This window comes from Balaenoptera physalus (genome assembly GCF_965194825.1).
Source record: "Balaenoptera physalus genome assembly, chromosome: 13".
In the NCBI taxonomy this organism is placed as follows: Eukaryota; Metazoa; Chordata; class Mammalia; order Artiodactyla; family Balaenopteridae; genus Balaenoptera; species Balaenoptera physalus.
In genome coordinates, this window is record NC_138892.1 from 48,019,883 (window position 1) to 48,038,809 (window position 18,927).

The 18,927-nt window shown below is 41.3% G+C and overlaps 2 protein-coding genes and 1 long non-coding RNA gene across 7 annotated transcripts in view; 1 reads left to right on the top strand and 2 right to left on the bottom strand.

The window, feature by feature from the left end:
* Positions 1–18,927, top strand: part of LOC309642016 (uncharacterized protein) — a 302,740-nt gene that overhangs the window by 265,534 nt on the left and 18,279 nt on the right. The gene's annotated exons all lie outside the window — the stretch shown is intronic.
* Positions 1–18,927, bottom strand: part of MYRFL (myelin regulatory factor like) — a gene marked incomplete at its 3' end in the record, with an annotated part of 131,375 nt that overhangs the window by 26,033 nt on the left and 86,415 nt on the right. For all 4 annotated transcript variants that reach the window (XR_014252875.1, XM_082422720.1, XM_082422719.1 and 1 more), the window contains exons 12-13: positions 15,828–15,936; positions 14,934–15,043 (exon numbers count right to left, since the gene is read on the bottom strand). Coding sequence is in view for 3 of the 4 variants with exons in the window: in XM_082422720.1 (XP_082278846.1) it covers positions 14,934–15,043; positions 15,828–15,936 (219 nt within the window). The remainder of the gene's footprint in view (positions 1–14,933; positions 15,044–15,827; positions 15,937–18,927) is intronic.
* On the bottom strand, positions 936–3,981 carry LOC309642037. The gene is made up of 2 exons (XR_014252925.1): positions 3,307–3,981; positions 936–2,989 (listed from the first exon to the last, which is right to left on the bottom strand). It is a non-coding gene; the product is annotated as an uncharacterized lncRNA (long non-coding RNA).

Sequence of the window (18,927 nt, forward strand, 5' to 3'; positions counted from 1 at the left end):
AAGAGTTTTGTATGTGATCAAAGTTAAATTGTTATTGGCCTAAAATAGACTATTAAATCTATAAAATGTTTTATGTAAGCCTCATGGTAATCACAAAGCAAAACCTACAGTAGATACACAAAAGGTAAAGAGAAGAGAATCAAAGTATACCACTACAGAAAATCACTGATTCACAAACGAAGACAGCAAAGAAGGAAGAAAAGAACAAATGAACTACAAAACAGCTAGAAAACAATCAGATGAGCATTTAAAGAAGAATTAATACAAACTCCTCCAAAAAATGGAAACTCCATCCACTACAAACTCATTTTAAAAGGCCATCATTACCCTGATACCAAGGCAAGATAAGAACACTACAAGAAGAGACAATTACAGGTCAATATCTCTGATGAACATACATGCAAAAGTCTTCAACAAAATATTAGCAAACTGAATTCAGCAATACATTAAAAGAATCATATGTCATGATCAAGAAGGATTTATTCCTGGGATACAAGAATGGTTCAATATATGCAAATCAATAAATGTGATACACTCCACTAACAAAATGAAGGATAAAAATTATATGGTCATTTCAATAGATGGAGAAAAAGATTTTGACAAAATTCAACATCCTTTCATGATGAAAACTCTCAACAAATTAAGTATAGATAAAATATACCTCAACATAATAGAAGCCATATATGACAAGACCACAGCTAACATGTACACTTAATGATGAAAAGCTGAAAGCTTTTCCTCTAAGGTCAAGAACAAGACAAGACATGCCCACTCTCCCTGTTTCTATTTAGCACAGTACTGGAAGTCCTAGACAGAGCAACTAGACAATAAAAAGAAATAAAAGGCATCCAATTTGGGAAGGAAAAAGTAAGACTGTTTCTGTTGAAGATGATATGATCTTGGATACAGAAAATCCTAAAGACTCCATCAAAAAATAGAACTAATAAGTGAATTCAGTAAAGTTGTAGGATGAAAAATCAACTTACAGAAACAAGCTATGTTTCCATACACTAATAATGAACAATTTGAAAAAGAAATAAAGAATCCCATTTACAATAGCATTAAAAACAATGAAAATACTTAGGGATAAATTTAACCAATGAGGTGAAACATCTGTACACTGAAAATTATTAGACATTTATGAAAGAAATGATGAAGACACAAATAAATGGAAAAATATCCTGTGCTCTTGGATTGGAAGAATTAACATTGTTAGCATGTCCATCCTACTCAAAGCCATCTATAGAGCCAATGCAATCCCTGTCAAAATTCCAATGGCATTTTTCACAGAAATAGAAAAACTAATCATAAAATTGGTACAGAACCACAAAAGATCCCAAATATTCAAAGCAATTCTGAGAAAGAACAAGGCTGGAGGCATCACACTTCCTGATTTCAAACTATAATACAAAGCTATCATAATCAAAACAGTATGGTACTGGCATAAAAATAGATACATAGACCAATGGAACAAAACTGAGAGCCCAGAAATAAACACACACATACGGTCAATTAATATTTGACAAGGAAGTCAAGAATACTCAATGGGGAAAAGATATTTTCCTCAATAAATGATGTTGGGAAAATCTGATATTTACATGCAAAAGTAAGAAATTGGACCTCTATCTTACACCACTTACAAAAATTAACTCAAAATGTGTTAAAGACTTAAATGTAAAACCTAAAATTGTAAAACTCCTAGAAGAAAACATAGGGAAAAATCTCCTGTCTTGGCAACCATATTTTGGACAAGACCAAAAGTACAATCCACAAAAGCAAACAAACAAACAAACAAAAGTGGGACTACATCAAACCAAAACTTCTGTGTAGCAAAAGAAATAACCAACAAAATTAAAAGCCAGCCTACTGAATGGGAGAAAATACTTGCAAGCCATATATCTGATAAGGGTTTAATATTCAAAATATATAAGGAATGCATACAACTCAATAGCAATAAACAAACAAACAAATATTCCAATTTAAAAATGGGCAGAAAACCTGAATAAATATTTTTCCAAAGAAGACATACAAATGGGCAACATGTACAAGAAAAGACACTCAACATTACTAATCATCAGGGAAGTGCAAATAAAAACCACAATGAGATATCACCTCACACCTGTTAGGATGGCTGTTATCAAAAAGACAAGAGATAACAAGGATCTGGAAAAAAGGGAATCCTTCTGTTGGTGGGAATGTAAATTGGCATAGGCACCATGGCAAACAGCTTGGAAGTTATACAAAAATTAAAAATAGAACTACCATATGAATATGATCGAGCAATCCCATATCTGGGTATATGTCCAAAGGAAATGATATCACTATCTCAAAGAAATATCTGCACCCCCATGTTCATTACAGCATTATTCACAATAACCAAGATATGGAAACAACCTAAGTGTCCATCAGTGGATGGATGGATAAAGAAAGTGTGTGTGTATGTGTGTGTGTGTGTATGTATTATTCAGCTATGATAAAGAAGAACATTCTGCCATTTGTGACAACATGGATGGACCTCAAAGGTGTCATACTAAGTGAAATAAGTGAGACACAGAAATATAAGTACTGTATAATATCACTTATATGTGGAAACAGAGAATAGATTGGTGGTTGCCAAAGGCTGAGATAGTGGGGGAAATGAGGAAATGTTGGTCAAAATGTACAAACTCAGTTTAGGATGAATAAATTCTGGGGATCTAATGTGCAGCATTTTGACTATAATTAACAATACTATATTATCTACTTGAAAGTTGGTAAGAAAGTAAATCTTAAATGTTCTCACCACACACACACAAAATGTAATTATATGAGGTGATGTGTATGTCAGCTAACCTTATTGTGGTACTCATTTTGCAATATGTAAGTTTATCAAATCATCATGTTGTACACCTTAAACTTACCCTGTGCTGTATGTCAATTTTATCTCAACAAAGCTAGAAAAATTCAGCTGTATGGGAGGATAGTTTATTTAAATAAAACAAGATTGGGGCTTCCCTGGTGGCGCAGTGGTTGAGAATCTGCCTGCCAATGCAGGGGATGCGGGTTCGAGCCCTGGTCTGGGAAGATCCCACATGCCGCGGAGCAACTAGGCCCGTGAGCCACAACTACTGAGCCTGCGCGTCTGGAGCCTGTGCTCCGCAACGAGAGAGGCCGCGACAGTGAGAGGCCCGCACACTGCGATGAAGAGTGGCCCCCCACTTGCCACAACTAGAGAAAGCCCTCGCACAGAAACGAAGACCCAACACAGCCAAAATAAATAAATAAATAAAATAAATTAATTAATTAAAAAAAAAAACAAGATTGGACGTGAATTGATAACTGTGGAATCTGAGTGAAATGTATAAATGTGTTTCATTACTATTCTCTCTCATTTTGTATATGTTTGAAATTTTTCATTAAAAATGTTAAAAAATAAATCACAAAACAAAAACAAAGCGAAAAAAAAATCTCTTGACAAAAGCTGTTCTAAATTTTCTAATTCTGGTATAGATTTTCCTTTACTTCTAAATTTGTTTTATAAAAATAAGGCAGAAATCGTGAAGATAAGAATGACTTTCTATGGTTCTAAACCATAGTAAATGTCACATGACTATTTACTGTGTTTAGTAGAAAGCCTTATAGTAGAATTATAACTGTAATATTTAGAGTCGGTCACATGGTCGGTCGATGTCCACCCAGCAGTCCAGCACAGGTTCCCAGCCATCATCTCTGACTCCTTCCCCACGGGAAATCCATCACACAGTGCTGTCAGTTCAACATCCTAAATCTCCTGAATCTACCTACTTCTCTCCATCCTCACTGGCACTACCATACCTAATAGTATTTTTAATTTTTCTTGGCAACTGGCTTCCTTCTTTCCTCCTTCTTTTTAAAAAATGTTTGCTTGATACAGTAATTTGTGATTTAGCTCAAACCAAAGCAGACAGTGGAGAATGATATTAATGTCCCCTCTAAACCACAGTCAGTTCTTTCTGCCATGTCTCCCCACAGGACTTTTAATGCTGCTAATGGCATATAAGCGATGGCTGCAATTGTCCAGTTATGTGTCAATAATGATGAAAAGCCAGCTCTGATTTCTGCAACTCAAATATGCCAACACCATACATCTTCCAGGTAGATTCAACGGGCAAGAAGATAATTCATGTGTTTTCCTATCTAAGAGGAAATAGAGGTGGAGAGGGAATTTACTACTACCTTCCTGATAGTAATGATGGCCCTGACTTTATGGATCCAATCGGAGGTTACCAAAAAAATTAATTTCTAGGACATGTTATTGGGATTGCTTCTTATTAAAAGACTTCTGATTTCTTGTCCTCTATCATCACAGTAAAGTCAGTACAAATATGTTCAAAAACATAATCTAGAGTTTTCTGAAAATAACCTTTTCAGTGCAAGTGGTAAGGTCTCCATGGGTTCTTTCAACCACGAATGTGCACCTAGATGTCTGAGGAGCTTTTTCTAAGTGTCCAACTCGCAGATAGAGGTTCATATTCGTTAGGACAGAGAAGGGCATAAGGCTGGGGCATTTTGAAAAGCTTCCCCATCTGACACCCACTGTTGGCTAAGAACTATTTTATAATTGAATCTAATTTAATTAATCAACTCTGTCCAGTTATTATTAACCATTTCAAATGGGATCCACTACCTCAACTAAAATGTAGCTTTATAATTGTGATGTAAAAATGATTAAACCAGCTTGCCACCAAAAATTGCTCATGAGATTGGGTTTGGGGGCAGTGGCAACTGCTTCAAATCACATGAGAATTTTCACCCACTGTTTAAAAGACTTGCTTTGGGGTGAGGGGACCTATGGACAGCGTGAGCATGTTTTTTGAAAGGACACGTAGGGCAGTTTGGCAAGTATAAGCGCACAGGAAGACAACAGGGAGGTGTTTGTGAAATCAGAGACATTATTTAGCTTAGAGTGTGTCTCTGTTGAAGCCTCTCCTTTCACACAGCCCCCTTCACACGCTGTGCTCTAATCATATTGAACCTTGTGCCGGTCACAGAACATGGATCATGTATCCCCTCGTCTCTGGCTGCTCCCTCTGCCTAAACCAGCTGTCCTCCCTCTCCGCCCACCTCCCTTTCACTTGGTGTCATGTTTACCAGTGTCATAAACCCCTGGAGACACGGCCTGCCTCTCGTCCACAGCGGATTCTCCGGCACAGGGCAGTAACACAGGACAGACTTGAAGATTAAATGAGTGAATATTCTCACAGGGGTGATGCATGCCCTGAGGCACTCATAACCTTGCTCTCTGGTGAAATTGAAGAGACTGGCCAAATGTCCAGTTTATTTTTTTACCTGAGGTTTTCCTCAGAAAAGCAAAATCTGTATTCCAAATCCCCTTTCCACGTTAGGAAATTCAGGTGAATTAAGGAAAGAAACACTAGTGCTCAGCATCCTCCGTGCGATGGGCTAGTGACTCTCTTGTAACCCGCCACATGGCCTCCACTGATGGAAACAGATGACCATCCCTTCAGTTCCCCTTCATCCCCTAGGAAACACTTAGACTCTGTAGAAGGCAGTTTGCAAGCTCCTGGGTCCCTTGCAGGACTGACGATAAATGAGCCCCAACGCTGGGGGGCGGCCAGGCAGGGGACTTGATTTCTCCTCTCTTTGGGAACTACAGCTTGTCCTCTGTCCAAAAACACTGAGTAAGGGTAACAAAGCCTGAGAGCAAAGAATGCTTTGAGAAGTTGAAATAGGCTCTTCTTTCTTTTCCAGTGAGAGTCACAGACTTGAAAATCTCTCCTTGTGGCATCTGATGTTGCATGGACTGATGTTTTCATGATAAAATCATGGGACTAAAACAGCCTGTAATTGAGTATTATGAAAGTGATTGTCAAAGGGAGAAAATCTGTCTTTTAGCCAATGGGTGTGCCTGGCAATTGTTTAGGCTTTGGATAAACTCAGCTTTAGATCTTTGTCCAAGAGTTTATTTGTGGACAGCTCACCAGGCCTTGACATGGATTTAAAAAAAACTAGAATCCTCAAACCAGAAAAGCAGGCTGCTGAGATGGTGTAGGAGCGCAGACTTCAGCTGAACTTCCCACAGATCCCTGGAGGTGAGCTTTCCCTCCCATGCAGAGTTCTCTTGCAAAGACGACAACTCCTGGGCTCATTTCCCTGGATGTTGTATTTTGACCTCTGTCTTAAATGGGGAGAGTACAAGTTCATAAAACTGTTTCAAATTATGTGTTTTAATTGTTGCCCTTTGTTTGCTTTAGAATTCTTGCTTAATTTTTGTTATCTCAGTTTAAATGTAATTTTCTGTGGAAGGGCTTGAGTCCTTTGAGGCAAGTTTCCAGTTGAACTAACACGTGGCACCGTTTATTGTAATTCTTTGATTTCTTCTCTTTCTGGGTGACCAGTGAGCTCCTTTTGAGGGCAGTGTCTTATGACTCCTCAGGGCCAACTCAGTACCTGGCACATGTAGCTCAATATTCAGTTAATGAACAGAATCAATAGTTCTTTATCAAGCACCTATGATGTGCTAACCACTGTCTTAAGTACAGGGAGAAAACAATTAGATAAGGTAGACAGGATCTCTGCCCTCATAGAGCATGTTTCCTAGTGGGGAGATTGGCCAAGAGCAAGTAAACCAGAAGTATATGATATAGTTTTAAGTTGTAATTAGCACCAGGAAGGAAACCATTGAAATAGAAAATAATTGTTACTATCTTAAGCCATTGGTATAGATTTGGTCTATTTTATCTTTGAGAGCACTGGGAAAAAATAAAATAACAGCATCAAGTGGAAAAGTATATTCTCATCCTGAAAAAGACAGGTAACCCAATGGAAAACTGGGCCAAACAATTCATATAAGGAGAAATCTAAATAGCTAACATAAGAAAGAGATGCGTAACTTTGTTACTCATCAGAGAAAGACAAATTAAAACAGTAAGATACCACTTTACCCCAATTAGAATTGAAAAATTTAGGAAGTCTGATAATGTCAGGTGTTGATGAGGATACAGAGAAGCAGTCAGCCTCATGTGCTGCTGTTGTGAGCTGGAGCTGACCAACAACCTGACAGCATTTCATAGAATTAAGGCTGTGTGTATCCTATACCCCACCTCCAGTATGCGTGCCAGAGAAAGCCTCCCACAGATTCACAAGGAGGCCTGTGTGAGAACGTTCATCACTGCACAGTTGTGGTCAGCAGAGCTGGAAGAGGCCATCACTCGAGGAGGAGAATGTAAGGACATATGCCAAGGAATTCCACATATCAGACTCTGAGCAGATGTATATAATTCAAAGAAATTTAAAACAGATTCAAAAACAACACTAATAATGTTCCAGAAAGCCTGACTATCCAAGGATATATATGAAACACATCAGCGTGGCTGCCATTGTCGTGGGGAGCTGGATGGAAGAGGAAATGGGAATGCAGAGAAGAAAAAATGTAATAAAGAAAAAGAGCAGTACAAAGAAGAGGGTAGTACCTCCACTCTAAAGTTCCAATAATAAAGATGAAAGAGGAAAATCTACTGGAGAAAAAAAAAAAATGAAAGGGATTTCACATCTTGAGAGCTACCACTCTAGTTCAAAGTTTCTTTACTTACTCTCAGTGCTCTTACTCAGTTTGAGTAGCTTGAAGGCAGTGACGGACTCTGAATATCTGAGACGGAGCTCAGTAGACTGGGAACTTAATGGATGAAGCCCGAGGGAACTAAACTATACCTACAGGGAGGAAGCAGTTCTGACCTAGTGGCCACATTTCACAGATGAAGAAAAGTCAGCATCATCAAAAAGGGACTGAAGTATCCTTAAAGACTTTATAAGAAATTACTAAAAAAATAGTCGCTTTGAAGACTTTGGCATAAGTTCAGCCATTTTAACTAAATTCCACTTTGGTAAATAAAATGTGAAATTCCAGGTACTAAATCAGTGAAGGCCTGAATAAACGGGGCTATCTGATTTTCAAAGCATTGCCACCACCTTCTGACACAATATTTAAATTGCAGTTTTAGATGTCTGGAACAATGATTCTTTTCCCAACATTTTATTACTAAAATTTCCAAGCATACAGAAAAGTTTTTAAAAAATTGTAGAGTAAATGCCCATATACCCCCAGACGTAAATTCTACAATCAGCATAGTGTTCTATTTCCTTTATCACACGTCTCTCCATCTGTCCATCCATCAACCCACCTTGTTTAAATGCATGGAAAAAAATAAATAGCAATTACTTTTTAAGAAGACATAACTACAAAAAGAAATTTCCCAAGAAAACAATAAGTGGCATATATTTCTCTCTAAAATTTAGAAACAAGAGAATTTTCTCCCTGCTGCCAGTGTAAGAAGTTCCTGGGAAAGAAGATGATCTACAAACAGGTGATCAGTTGTTAAAATATCCAGGGTTGGTTTTAATAGCATATTAACTCTAATCCTTCGGCTTGGAGTCAAATCAATCAGTGAGTGCAATGGGGAATACTAACCTTCTGTGGGGAACATCACTGCAACTAATGAATGAATTTTATTTCCTCTCTTGATGAGAAAAGAAGGGACTTTTAAACTAACTGCTGAGTAGGACCTTTAAAAAAAACCCATTTAGATTCTGGGCTGGCTATATGAACTTAAACTAATATAATTTTTTATAACTCAGTTTTTCTATATTTAAAAATGAAAAATAGTATTTGTCACTCTATAAAAAAAAATAAGTCATTTCAGAGACACCCAAAGTGGTGGTATCTTTGAGCGGCACCTGAAAAAAATTTATTAATGATTAACCATTTATCAGTTATACTCTGTTGTGGACCTAAAAGTTGTGGTCCTAAGAAGATTTGCATTAAAAAAATTCATTTATGAAAGCAACTGTTTCATTGGGGGAAAAAGTGATTAAGGTAGAATTTCAACTCACCATACTAAAGTTAGTTTACTGCAGAACTGTAAAGAATAAAATAATTTGTTTTGAATAGCTTTAAAGATGACCTTATAATCCCCCAAACTGGCTGAGCCAAGTTCTGGACAAACTTTTATCTGATGCTGAAATTCATGCTCTTAAACTGGTGTGCCATATACTATCAGGGAATTTTTAATCATCAAAATCAAAGAGATTTTGGTAAGGTTCATTTTCCTCCCATCTCCTCCATCTCCTCCCCATTTCCTTATCGATCCTCTCTGCCCACTTGGCTTTTTGACACTGTGTTTGCCCCCATGTTCTCCTCCTACCTTCACCCAATCCTTCAGCCTTCCCAGGGCCTCTCCTTCTCCTATAGACCCTCCTGGAAGTGTTCTGCTGTCTTTAGCCCTCTTTGTTTCTCATCCTACATGAACTTGAGGGCCTGCAGGGCCAGGCAGGTAACAGGAAGCAGAGATGTGAGGCTGCCCAAGCCCCTCTGGGGGAGTCGCTCCTCAGCACCATGTCACCACATCTGATATTTCAAGGGAACCGGAAATCCAAAATTTGTGTGAAGATCTCCTAATTTTTAAAGGTAAGCAACACATCTGAAAATTTTTAAAACACCGTGAGGGAAAAAAGTCTGCAGGCCAGGCTGGGCCACAGGCTTCCCATCTGTGACCTGCGTCCATGACCTTTTCCTTATGAATTAATATCTTCACCCCTGTCTGAGCTCCCCCTTGACCCCCAACTTCTCTCTCATGTTCCATACTCCCAGTCACCTCTGGATGTTTTCATCTGAATGTTCAGCTGACATCTCAAACTCAAAACTGAACCCATCTTCTTCCCTAGAAAACCACTTCTCCTTCAAACTCCCTTATGTTGATAGAACCACGTCTCCTCCTTTCATTGAGATTCAAAAACTCATGCATTAACATAAAGTCTTATTGAGAACCCACGAGGTATCAGATACTGTTCTAAACAACACAGGATTGACGAGGCACATTCTCTGACCTCAAGAAGCTCACAGTGCAGTGCAGGAGACACCAAACAGAGAATGACAACACAATGTGATGGATACTCTAGAAGCTGTCTATCCGGAGGCCTAAGGCAGTGTGAGGACAGGAGCAATCCAGCCATCACGGAATTCATTAACTCAATCAACCAAGATATGTTGAATTCCTCCAGTACTCTAAGCCCTGGGGTTAACACCTCATGTAAAGTGCTGGAGGTACAGTTTTGAAAAATATAGAAGATTTTTTTGTTCTCATACGACTACCCGGGGAGACTGGCAAAAAACAAGTAGGCAAATAAACAAGATCATTTCAGTTAGGGACAGAAGTCTGCAGGCTGCTGTGAGCAAGTTTGCAGTGTATCCCCTGCACAGAGACCCAGCTGAGGGGCAGGATGAGGTCTGCGCCAGCCAGAGGGAGCTCCTTTTTCTCATTACTGCAAAGGCACTCTACACCCTCGCAGTGGCCCTGGATCTTACAGAGTGAAATCGAGTGCCATGGAGACTCTTTTAGACAAGGTGGTCAGGGAACGTCTTGCTTTGCAATCCAAATGATGAGATCATCTGAAGGGAGAGTCTTCATGGCAGAGAACAATCAACAGAACAGCTCGAGGCAGAAACAAACTTGGAGTGTGAGGAACAGAAAAAAGGCTGGCGGGGGAGGAGCTAGGAACAAGACTGTGCCTGTGTGTGCAGATACATCATATTCTGAAGGTGTTTGGGGGTTTGGGGGTATGAGTGTTAGGAAATGAGTCAGAAAGAGAAGATTCCATCCAGATTGTGGAGGGTTATAATAATAAGCCAATGAAGAGCCAAAACTGGGAAAGGGAGATTATAGGATCAGAGATTCGTTTTGTTTTGTTTTTAAGGAAAATGATTCTACTGGCAGCTAGCAGGTCAGTTAGGAGGTTGTTATAATAGTTAGGGATAAAAATGGAGAAAATAAAGAGAATAAAGAAGGAATATGATATACAAGAGATAGTACCTAAGTAAGAACAGCAGGACTTGCTGTCTAACTGGACCCCGTGGATGAGAAAAAGGAAGGCTTGGGAGGCCTCTTGTGATGCTCTCCCCACTGCCGCCAGCCACACCCTCAGTCCCCACGGTCCACCAATGTCTTCCTTCCCTTGTCTCTCAATCTCCCCTCTTCCTTTCCATCTGAGAACACTTGCCTAGTCTCCAGATAGCCTCTCTCCTTCCTCTGAACTGATGTGGCACTTTATGCATCCCACAGATTTATTACATCTCACGTTGTAACTTAGAGCATTATTTCTTGTGTACCTGTCACATCATCCTGCTTAGACTGTCAGCTACTTGAAGACAGGAACCAAGTGTTATTTACCCTTTCATGACTCAAATAGACAATTCCTGCCACATTATGATTGCAGGAAAAATAGAATCAATGAGTAAAAAGTAGCCACATACTAGGTTATGGCAGAGTGGCTTGTGACATGCAGTCTTAAAAACACGCACATGGGCTTCCCTGGTGGCGCAGTCGTTGAGAATCTGCCTGCCAATGCAGGGGCACGGGTTCGAGCCCTGGTCTGGGAAGATCCCATATGCCGCGGAGCAACTAGGCCCGTGAGCCACAATTACTGAGCCCGCGCGTCTGGAGCCTGTGCTCCACAACAAGAGAGGCCACGATAATGAGAGGCCCGCGCAACGCGATGAAGAGTGGTCCCCGCTTGCCACAACTAGAGAAAGCCCTCGCACAGAAACGAAGACCCAACACAGCCATAGATAATAAATAAATAAATAAATAAATAAAATTTAAAAAAAAAATTAAAAAAAAAAAAGTTTAAAAAAAAAAAAAAAAACACGCACATACAGATTATTCAAGGCTAGTGAACCATAAGATGAACCTCATCTTTACATAGACTCGGTTGTGAATTTGTTTAAGGCAGTTCTTACATTTATTGTGTGCATTTTTCTTACACCAAGTATACCTAATAATAATGCTCAGGAAATGTAATTACCTGTTCCCAAATAATCACAGAAACACATTTTAAAAGTTGCCAAGTAAAGAGATGGATGAACACGCCAAAAAGCAGAGCCCCAGTGGTCGAATGCAGGAGGAGACGAGGGTGTCCACTCTAAGGCCCCCTTGCTCTCAGTATCAGCCCCAAGTCCTTTCACTCTGCCTCCCATGGCTGAGCTTTCACTGGGCCACGCGAACCATGAGAAATTTATGAGAAGCAGTAAATCACCCCGTATAAGAGAAGTTTATCTTGCAAGGTCATCTCTCCTGTTAAGAAGAGAAAGAAAAGTGGCTTGTACCAACTTTGGCTGACATCGCTGATCTCCAGCGTTCACTGGTTGTATGGACAGTCTGTAAAGATCCAGCCATTCTCTTTCCTATTTCAGTACCACGTTGCAAAGTACATGTGGAAATGATACAGCAGTCACGGAGCACAACATTTTAACATTTCCACGTTCTAGTTTGCATTTTAGCTTCAATGAGAATTTCCTTATAAAAAAGAGACATCTGGGGGAAGAGAACTGGAGTGCAGAGGGAGAGACTGTATCTTAATTGGATCTCCACCTGTTACTATAGCACACAAAGCCCGGGAAATCCTAGCGAAGGTCTTGAAAACCAACAGCCCTGGGCGCGGCAATCAAGGTTGCCACAGTGCCCACGTGAATAAGGAAGAGTCCAGGAAAGCAAGAGGTTATCTGTACATCCTTCTTATCAGTGAACAAAGAGCATGGGACAACAGGAGCCACATACCCTGCGTTCTTAATGAGAGAATAAAGGGTATTCTGGGAAGTACTTATAACGTAGAAGAGGGATATTCCACAGTGTTGAGGATTAAACCAGCAATTGAAGTCTATCCACAGAAGTGAACCAAAGAAGAAAGCCGGCCTTCGGAGTATGGAGGTGTGGCCTTAGTGACGTCACCATAGATTGTATCACTACAAGATCCTGTTACTAAGAGAATCGCCCCTTTTCCATTCTGGACTCCTGTCAGTTTTACTTATTTATAAACTCAGTGCCCCCTTGGCATGGACTGCTCCTCAGGTGATGAATGAACCTGGCTGCCTGGAACGGGAATGCCACCCCCCCGCTTTCCCAGGTCTCTGCACTTGGCTCCCTAGGAATGAACTTGGGGTGTAACCTCCCCTGGGAAAGTGAGGGGTTGGCCCTCGGAACTCCTGTTGCTAATCATCTTGACTGTCTCCCTTCAACTCACCTGGGAACGGGAAGACACTGGGCCAGGGGAGAACTAATTATTTTGCTGAACAGTGACAGTCCTAAGGCCCTGGGCAGGCGTTACCTACACAGGAAACATAGAAATCTCCTTCCTGAGTGTTCTAGGGAAGGGCCACACCCAGAAGTGATACAGCTGCTACCAGATGAAACGCCAAGAGCCCCACCTTGGCAGCCTGGTGACACACTCCCAAGGCCGTACCCTGAGGCTGACAGCTGTGCCTGTGCTCTTTTCTCTCAACCTAGGAAGCTTATGAAAATGCAAGAGAGTGAGGGTGACTTTATTTTACAAATACCTCTGAATATATTTTATATTTTAGTATATATAAAATAGTTTATATTTTAAGCAAATTACAAAAAAAAACTTTAGTGTTTTATTCTTAAAAATAAATTTCTGGGGAATTCCCTGATGGTCCAGTGGTTAGGACTCAGCGTGCTCACTGCCGGGGCCCCAGGTTCGATCCCTGGTCCGGGAACTAAGATCCCACCCGCTGCATGGCATGGCCAAAACAATTTTTTTAGTTAAAAAAAGATAAATTTCTGATGGTAACACCTCTCAAGTGAAGTGATAGCCTCGGTGTGAGAGACCAAAGAATTTCTTCTGTGGAGGACGTGGTCCTGGGAGACAGGAGGAAGTAACTCGACTTCTGCCACTCGGCCCTTGCGGCCCAGTGAGCAGGCCATCCAGTGCTGTTATCGAAGTATTTGTTGTCCAAGAGCTTGTAGGTAGAAGACTGTGGAAGGGCCCAACATGAAGACATACCCTCTACGTTGCTACTCCAAGTGTGCCTTGCTGACCAGCAGGACTGGCAAAATTGGCTTCACCTGGAGACTGGTTAGAAATTCAGGATCTCAGGTCTCACTCCATTCTTGCTTAACCAGAATCTGCATTTTAATAACTCCCCTACTGATTCGTGTACACTTTGAAGTTTGGGAAGCACTGCCCCGAGGAACTGACAAATTACAAATCAGTCTCCACTCAAACATCTCTACCTACTGCCCTGAAAACCCCATGCCTATCGGCCTTCCCTCCATCATCAAATATAATAATGTGATGTAAAGCAAATCAGCCGCAGAGTGAATTTACAAACCTTGCAAAAGATGCAGGGTTTCACAGAATTAATAGACGTGATCTCGGAGAACCACTCAAATCACAACCAAAGCATCGGCAAGCGAGGAAATGGCAGGCTTAGACTCCTTAACAAGCGAAGAGGAAATAATCTATAAGGATGGTGACATTCCTTCAAAAGAGAATGATTTGAATATCAAAGAATTCTGACAGGCCCCTGAGGAAAAACGATGAGGCTCGTGAATATCTTTGTAAAAATGACCCACTTTATGATTGTGCTGCGAAAGTCAAACATATAGTTTTGTTGAAAAACTCTGCTCCAAAAAAAAAAAATTCAACACTTCACTCAGTCTTCAATCTTTCTAAGGGGAGCACATTGTTTTAATTATAACTTAAATGATATTATGTGAGAGAAATGACACTTTCGTAAGTTTTAGTTCCATTTTTCAAGACAAAGTCTAATCAGAACTTGCTGTCACTATTTCTCCTGATGTTTGGTCCTTGTTTGAAGGGCACTTCTGCTAAGTGGACTGTCCCAGGGCCAGTGTTCCTCCAACAAGACTCACTGGACTCCAGTGCTTACTGTTGCATAGTCCTTTTACCTTTTCCCTTATGAGACTTCTTTTTGGTACCTATGACCAGTGTGGGATAACTGATACCTACCTACTCCACAACTCAGTGAAGAATTCTTTTCTACTGTCCCGTTTCCCGGTTGGATGTTCCGTGCATTGTGATACCACAGAAGGGGGTTCGCCCGTGGGGTTAGAGCTCTAGGGTAGGTATCTGTTCAGGGTTACCTTATCCACCATGAGGAAGTTCTCCAGCATCTCTCCATTTTCACAGGTGACATGGCCAACCTCCCTCACGGCTCTGGGCAGGATCTCTTGCACCTCCTGGGCGATCATCCCTAGACACAAACACTCCAACAGGTTTCATCAGGAAAAGACCTTTCTGGAGAAAATCCTCCCAGGCCTACCTCAGAATGGGAACACTGACAATGACACAGGATGTCTCTGCAAATAGATGCTTATCCCCCCTCAGCATTTGCTTTGATCTACGAGGCACTTAAAGCAAAGGAGGAATTTGGAGCCAAGGACCACTAGAGGATTAAAAGTGGCAGTGTTGTTTTCTCCAATCTTTCTTGAGACTCTGAGCCGAATGTTGGAAGGGGTTAAGTACCTTCAGATCCCTGTACATAGACATGAGGCTAGGGCATCGGCTGGATTTTCTTTCTTTTTCTGCAGGAGGGCTCTGCCCTCTGAATGGTCCTTTTTTCTTTAGAATTCCTGGACAAGTATGAACATCACTCTGCACTTCTCTGACCTGGACCTGCCTGTCCTGCCACCTCCCCTCTCTATCCCGATGCTGCCCAGTGCTGCCTCTCATACAGTTTGCGCTGCCATCCGCCCCTCGGCCCTCATCCCATGAGCAAGAGGACGCCAGTGAAAAGAGACAATGTATTCAAAATCCTCCACCAGTACCTTAGGGGGCAGGAGTGGGGATGGGGGTGTTGAGGAAAGATGACAGAAATTTCTTTAACTTTTCCTGTTCTGGTGATTATGGCTTTCACAGAGGACAAGTTAGACCGACAGGATGTTGTCAAGTGCCATAGCATACAGCCTCCAGATGAAGAGGGAATTAGAACTTTAATAGTTGACAATATAAAATTAAGAAGGGAGTTGTGTGTGTACCTGTTTGATGGGCAGTGTTTATTCCCATCGCAGATGCGAATTCAGGCTTGTAGTCATATTCGACAATCCTCATTTGGGCTATTCTTCTCAGCTGCTCATTTGTGTCAACCTAATTTAATTAAAGAAGATCAGATTTCACCCGCTTAGATATTTGCTATTCAAATCAAGGCCCAGAGTGACCCAGAGAGATGAAGAATGTTGGGAATGGGATTGTCCTTTCCTCTTGCCCAAACTATTTTAAGAGAAATTTATGTTTTTCTCCTCCAAGAAGCAAAAGTTTCAGGGTTCATGTCGGCGGCTTCCATCCACTGACTTATAAACTGAGCCGGGGTTTATATGGCTAAATTACAGGGCAAAACTTCCCTCATTCACTACTCTGGCCTCACTTCTGTCCACTGAGAGTTGAACCGTCCTTCTGAGAATGGGGGTTGATCACCTTGGAGAGAAAAAATTTCTATCCAGGATGGCAAGGTATCATTTCCAAATGAGTACACAATATAAGCAGCTAACAAATACAGGCCGAACTTGTATTTATAAATTAAAAATGCAGTGCTTAGTTTAAGTAACAACCTATTAAGAATGGGTATATCGTATATCATTGAATTGCTTATGGACATCTTGCTGGAGAAAATTGTTTCAAGTGGCAGTTCGCTAGCCCGGATTACCCATCTGCTGGTCCCTCAAAATCCAGGCTACATTCCTACAGATGGCTTCTCCCCCAGACCACTCTGGTCAGCGATGGTGTCCTCCTTGGAGCCAACCACTCTTACAGGTAGTTAAAAGCACTCCCAACTGTCACTGCAAGTTCCTCAAACAAAATTTCACTGGGTCCCAGCAAAATGATAAAAATAAAGACAATATAGTGGATTTTTCCTAAAGCTAAATGTGCTGATTCAAAGGCTTCCCTTTTGAGTTTTTTTTTTTTTTAATGAATTCATGGTAATAGCATGATTGATTTTTTTTTAACAACCTTATTCCACAAGTAAAAAGTTGGCAGTCCTAGGCGGGTCCTTAAATTTTCTTTTAGAGAACATAACTGGATTATGAAACCAGTGGTCTCTTGGCAATTAAAAATATACCGCCTGGACATTCATCCATATGGTGGAGCAACCAGAAATGCTTTTCTGTTGTTTTAAGAAACTCCTGCTTTGGCCCTGAACCCCTCCCTGGACCCACTCTGTCAAGTGAGCAGGAAGGTTCCTCCAATATCATAAAGGTTCTCTGTCCTTCACCAGTTTGGTGGGTTATCAAATGTTGTGACTTTGTGCTTAACTGGATAAATGGACTAACTTTACTTCAGGTACTTGTTGGGGAGTCTAATTTTGAGCTCACTGCTGTTTTGATCATTGCTGTTATCAAAAGCTTGGTTCAGTTCTTTCACTCATTGCTTCATTTGACTAATATTTACCAATCGCCTTCAACATACCAGGCACTACCCTGAGTGTTGGAACTTTAAAATGATTGCCTTTTTAAAGTTCATGGTCTAGACAGGCAAACAGATTCGTCCAATAAGATTATATTACAATGTGAGAAATGCAGGGTGATGATGCAGTTATGAACAGAGAATCACGGCAACTCCAAGGAAGCACCTAAAAGATTCTCAGGGGACCATAAAAGAAGGCTTCCCAGAGATGGTGAAGCCCAACCGAGATCTTGGCTTGTTTCAGTTCTCAAACACGCTCTGCCCCTTTCACTACAAGGCCCTTGCTCAGGGCATTTCCCTGCCTCAGAAGCTCTTCCCTCCCACTCCTCTACCTCCGCCTCCCTCCATTTAAAACACCTCTTCGCCAGAGAAGGATTGCTTGACTTCCAGGACTAGGAAGTTTCCCTCTGCCTTATGTGCTAATGGCACCCGTTCTTTTCCTTCATAGCATTAATCAAAGTTATCACCAGACAATTAGTGAGTCACTTTTATTATCTGTCTTCTCCTACAGAAAGAACACCCCATGAGGGCAAGGACATATTTGAGGCCATGATTTTCTGTTCGTCACCGCATCACCAGTTTCTAGTACAATTCCTTGCATGTAGTAGGTGCTTAACTAATATTTATAAAATAAACTAATAACTTTAAGATAGGAGTTAGTCAGGGAAAGATGAAGGGTGGGGAAGAGGGTGGAAAGGGTAAGACTAAGATAGGGATGCTGGGCAGAAAGAACACCATAAGCCAAGTCCCGAGGCAGCAAATCCCCTGAAATGCCTACACAACCAAGGCAGGGTTTGGCGTGACTAGACTGTAAAGATCAAGGTCAGAGGAGGGAGGGCCTTGCAGGCCATGCTAGGAAGGAACAGTCACAATCTCATATTGCCCTGTGCATACACCTGTCACTCTGAGCTCCTTCATTCATTCAACAAATATTTAATGAGTAGCTACTATGTGCCAGACACTATGCCAGGCCCTGGAGATTCAATGAGTTTTTCTCATTTGGAGCTTAAATTTTAATGAAAGTTGCTTTCCCGAGGGTGACGCCTGTGTTTTGTTTGTCTTAGGACCTGCATAGTGCCTAGCACAGTGTCTGACAGGTAACAGGCACCCAAACTTTGAAGGAAGGAAAGAAGGAATGAAAGAATGGAGGTAGTGAAATGGCAGAACAATCCCTGATGCTAACAGAATTGAAGGCAGGGGGTCAGTCAGGAGCCGGCTAGCCTGGCCCTGCACTAGCCAGGCCCTGCCCTGTTCCCCACTCCCTGCACTCTGGGAGTCCCGGGCCCACTTGCCTGCTTCTCATTATCCCCTTGGTTCCTGCATGAGGTCCCATCAGAGACCAAAGCAGAGGCAGTGTCAGTTCCTTTGCTGCAAGGGGAAAGCAGAGGAGGATGTGCCCTTCACTCCAACTGTCCAGGCTACAGAGAGGGAAAATGACCCCTGCTGTCTAAGTTGGATCCTTGACTGCATTTTTCCCGAACTCATATTCCTGGACATAGCAGTTAGGTTCGCTAGTACTACTACCACTGTATTCCAGACAGATTTTTGGCCAAACAAAATTTTGAGGGTTGGCTTGGGGACCTAAACACCTTCTGTAACAATCTTTTTCTAAGAAAATGCTTTTGTGATTTCTAATGCTGTGTTGTAGACTTTCCAAAGCTAAATATAAACTGCTTG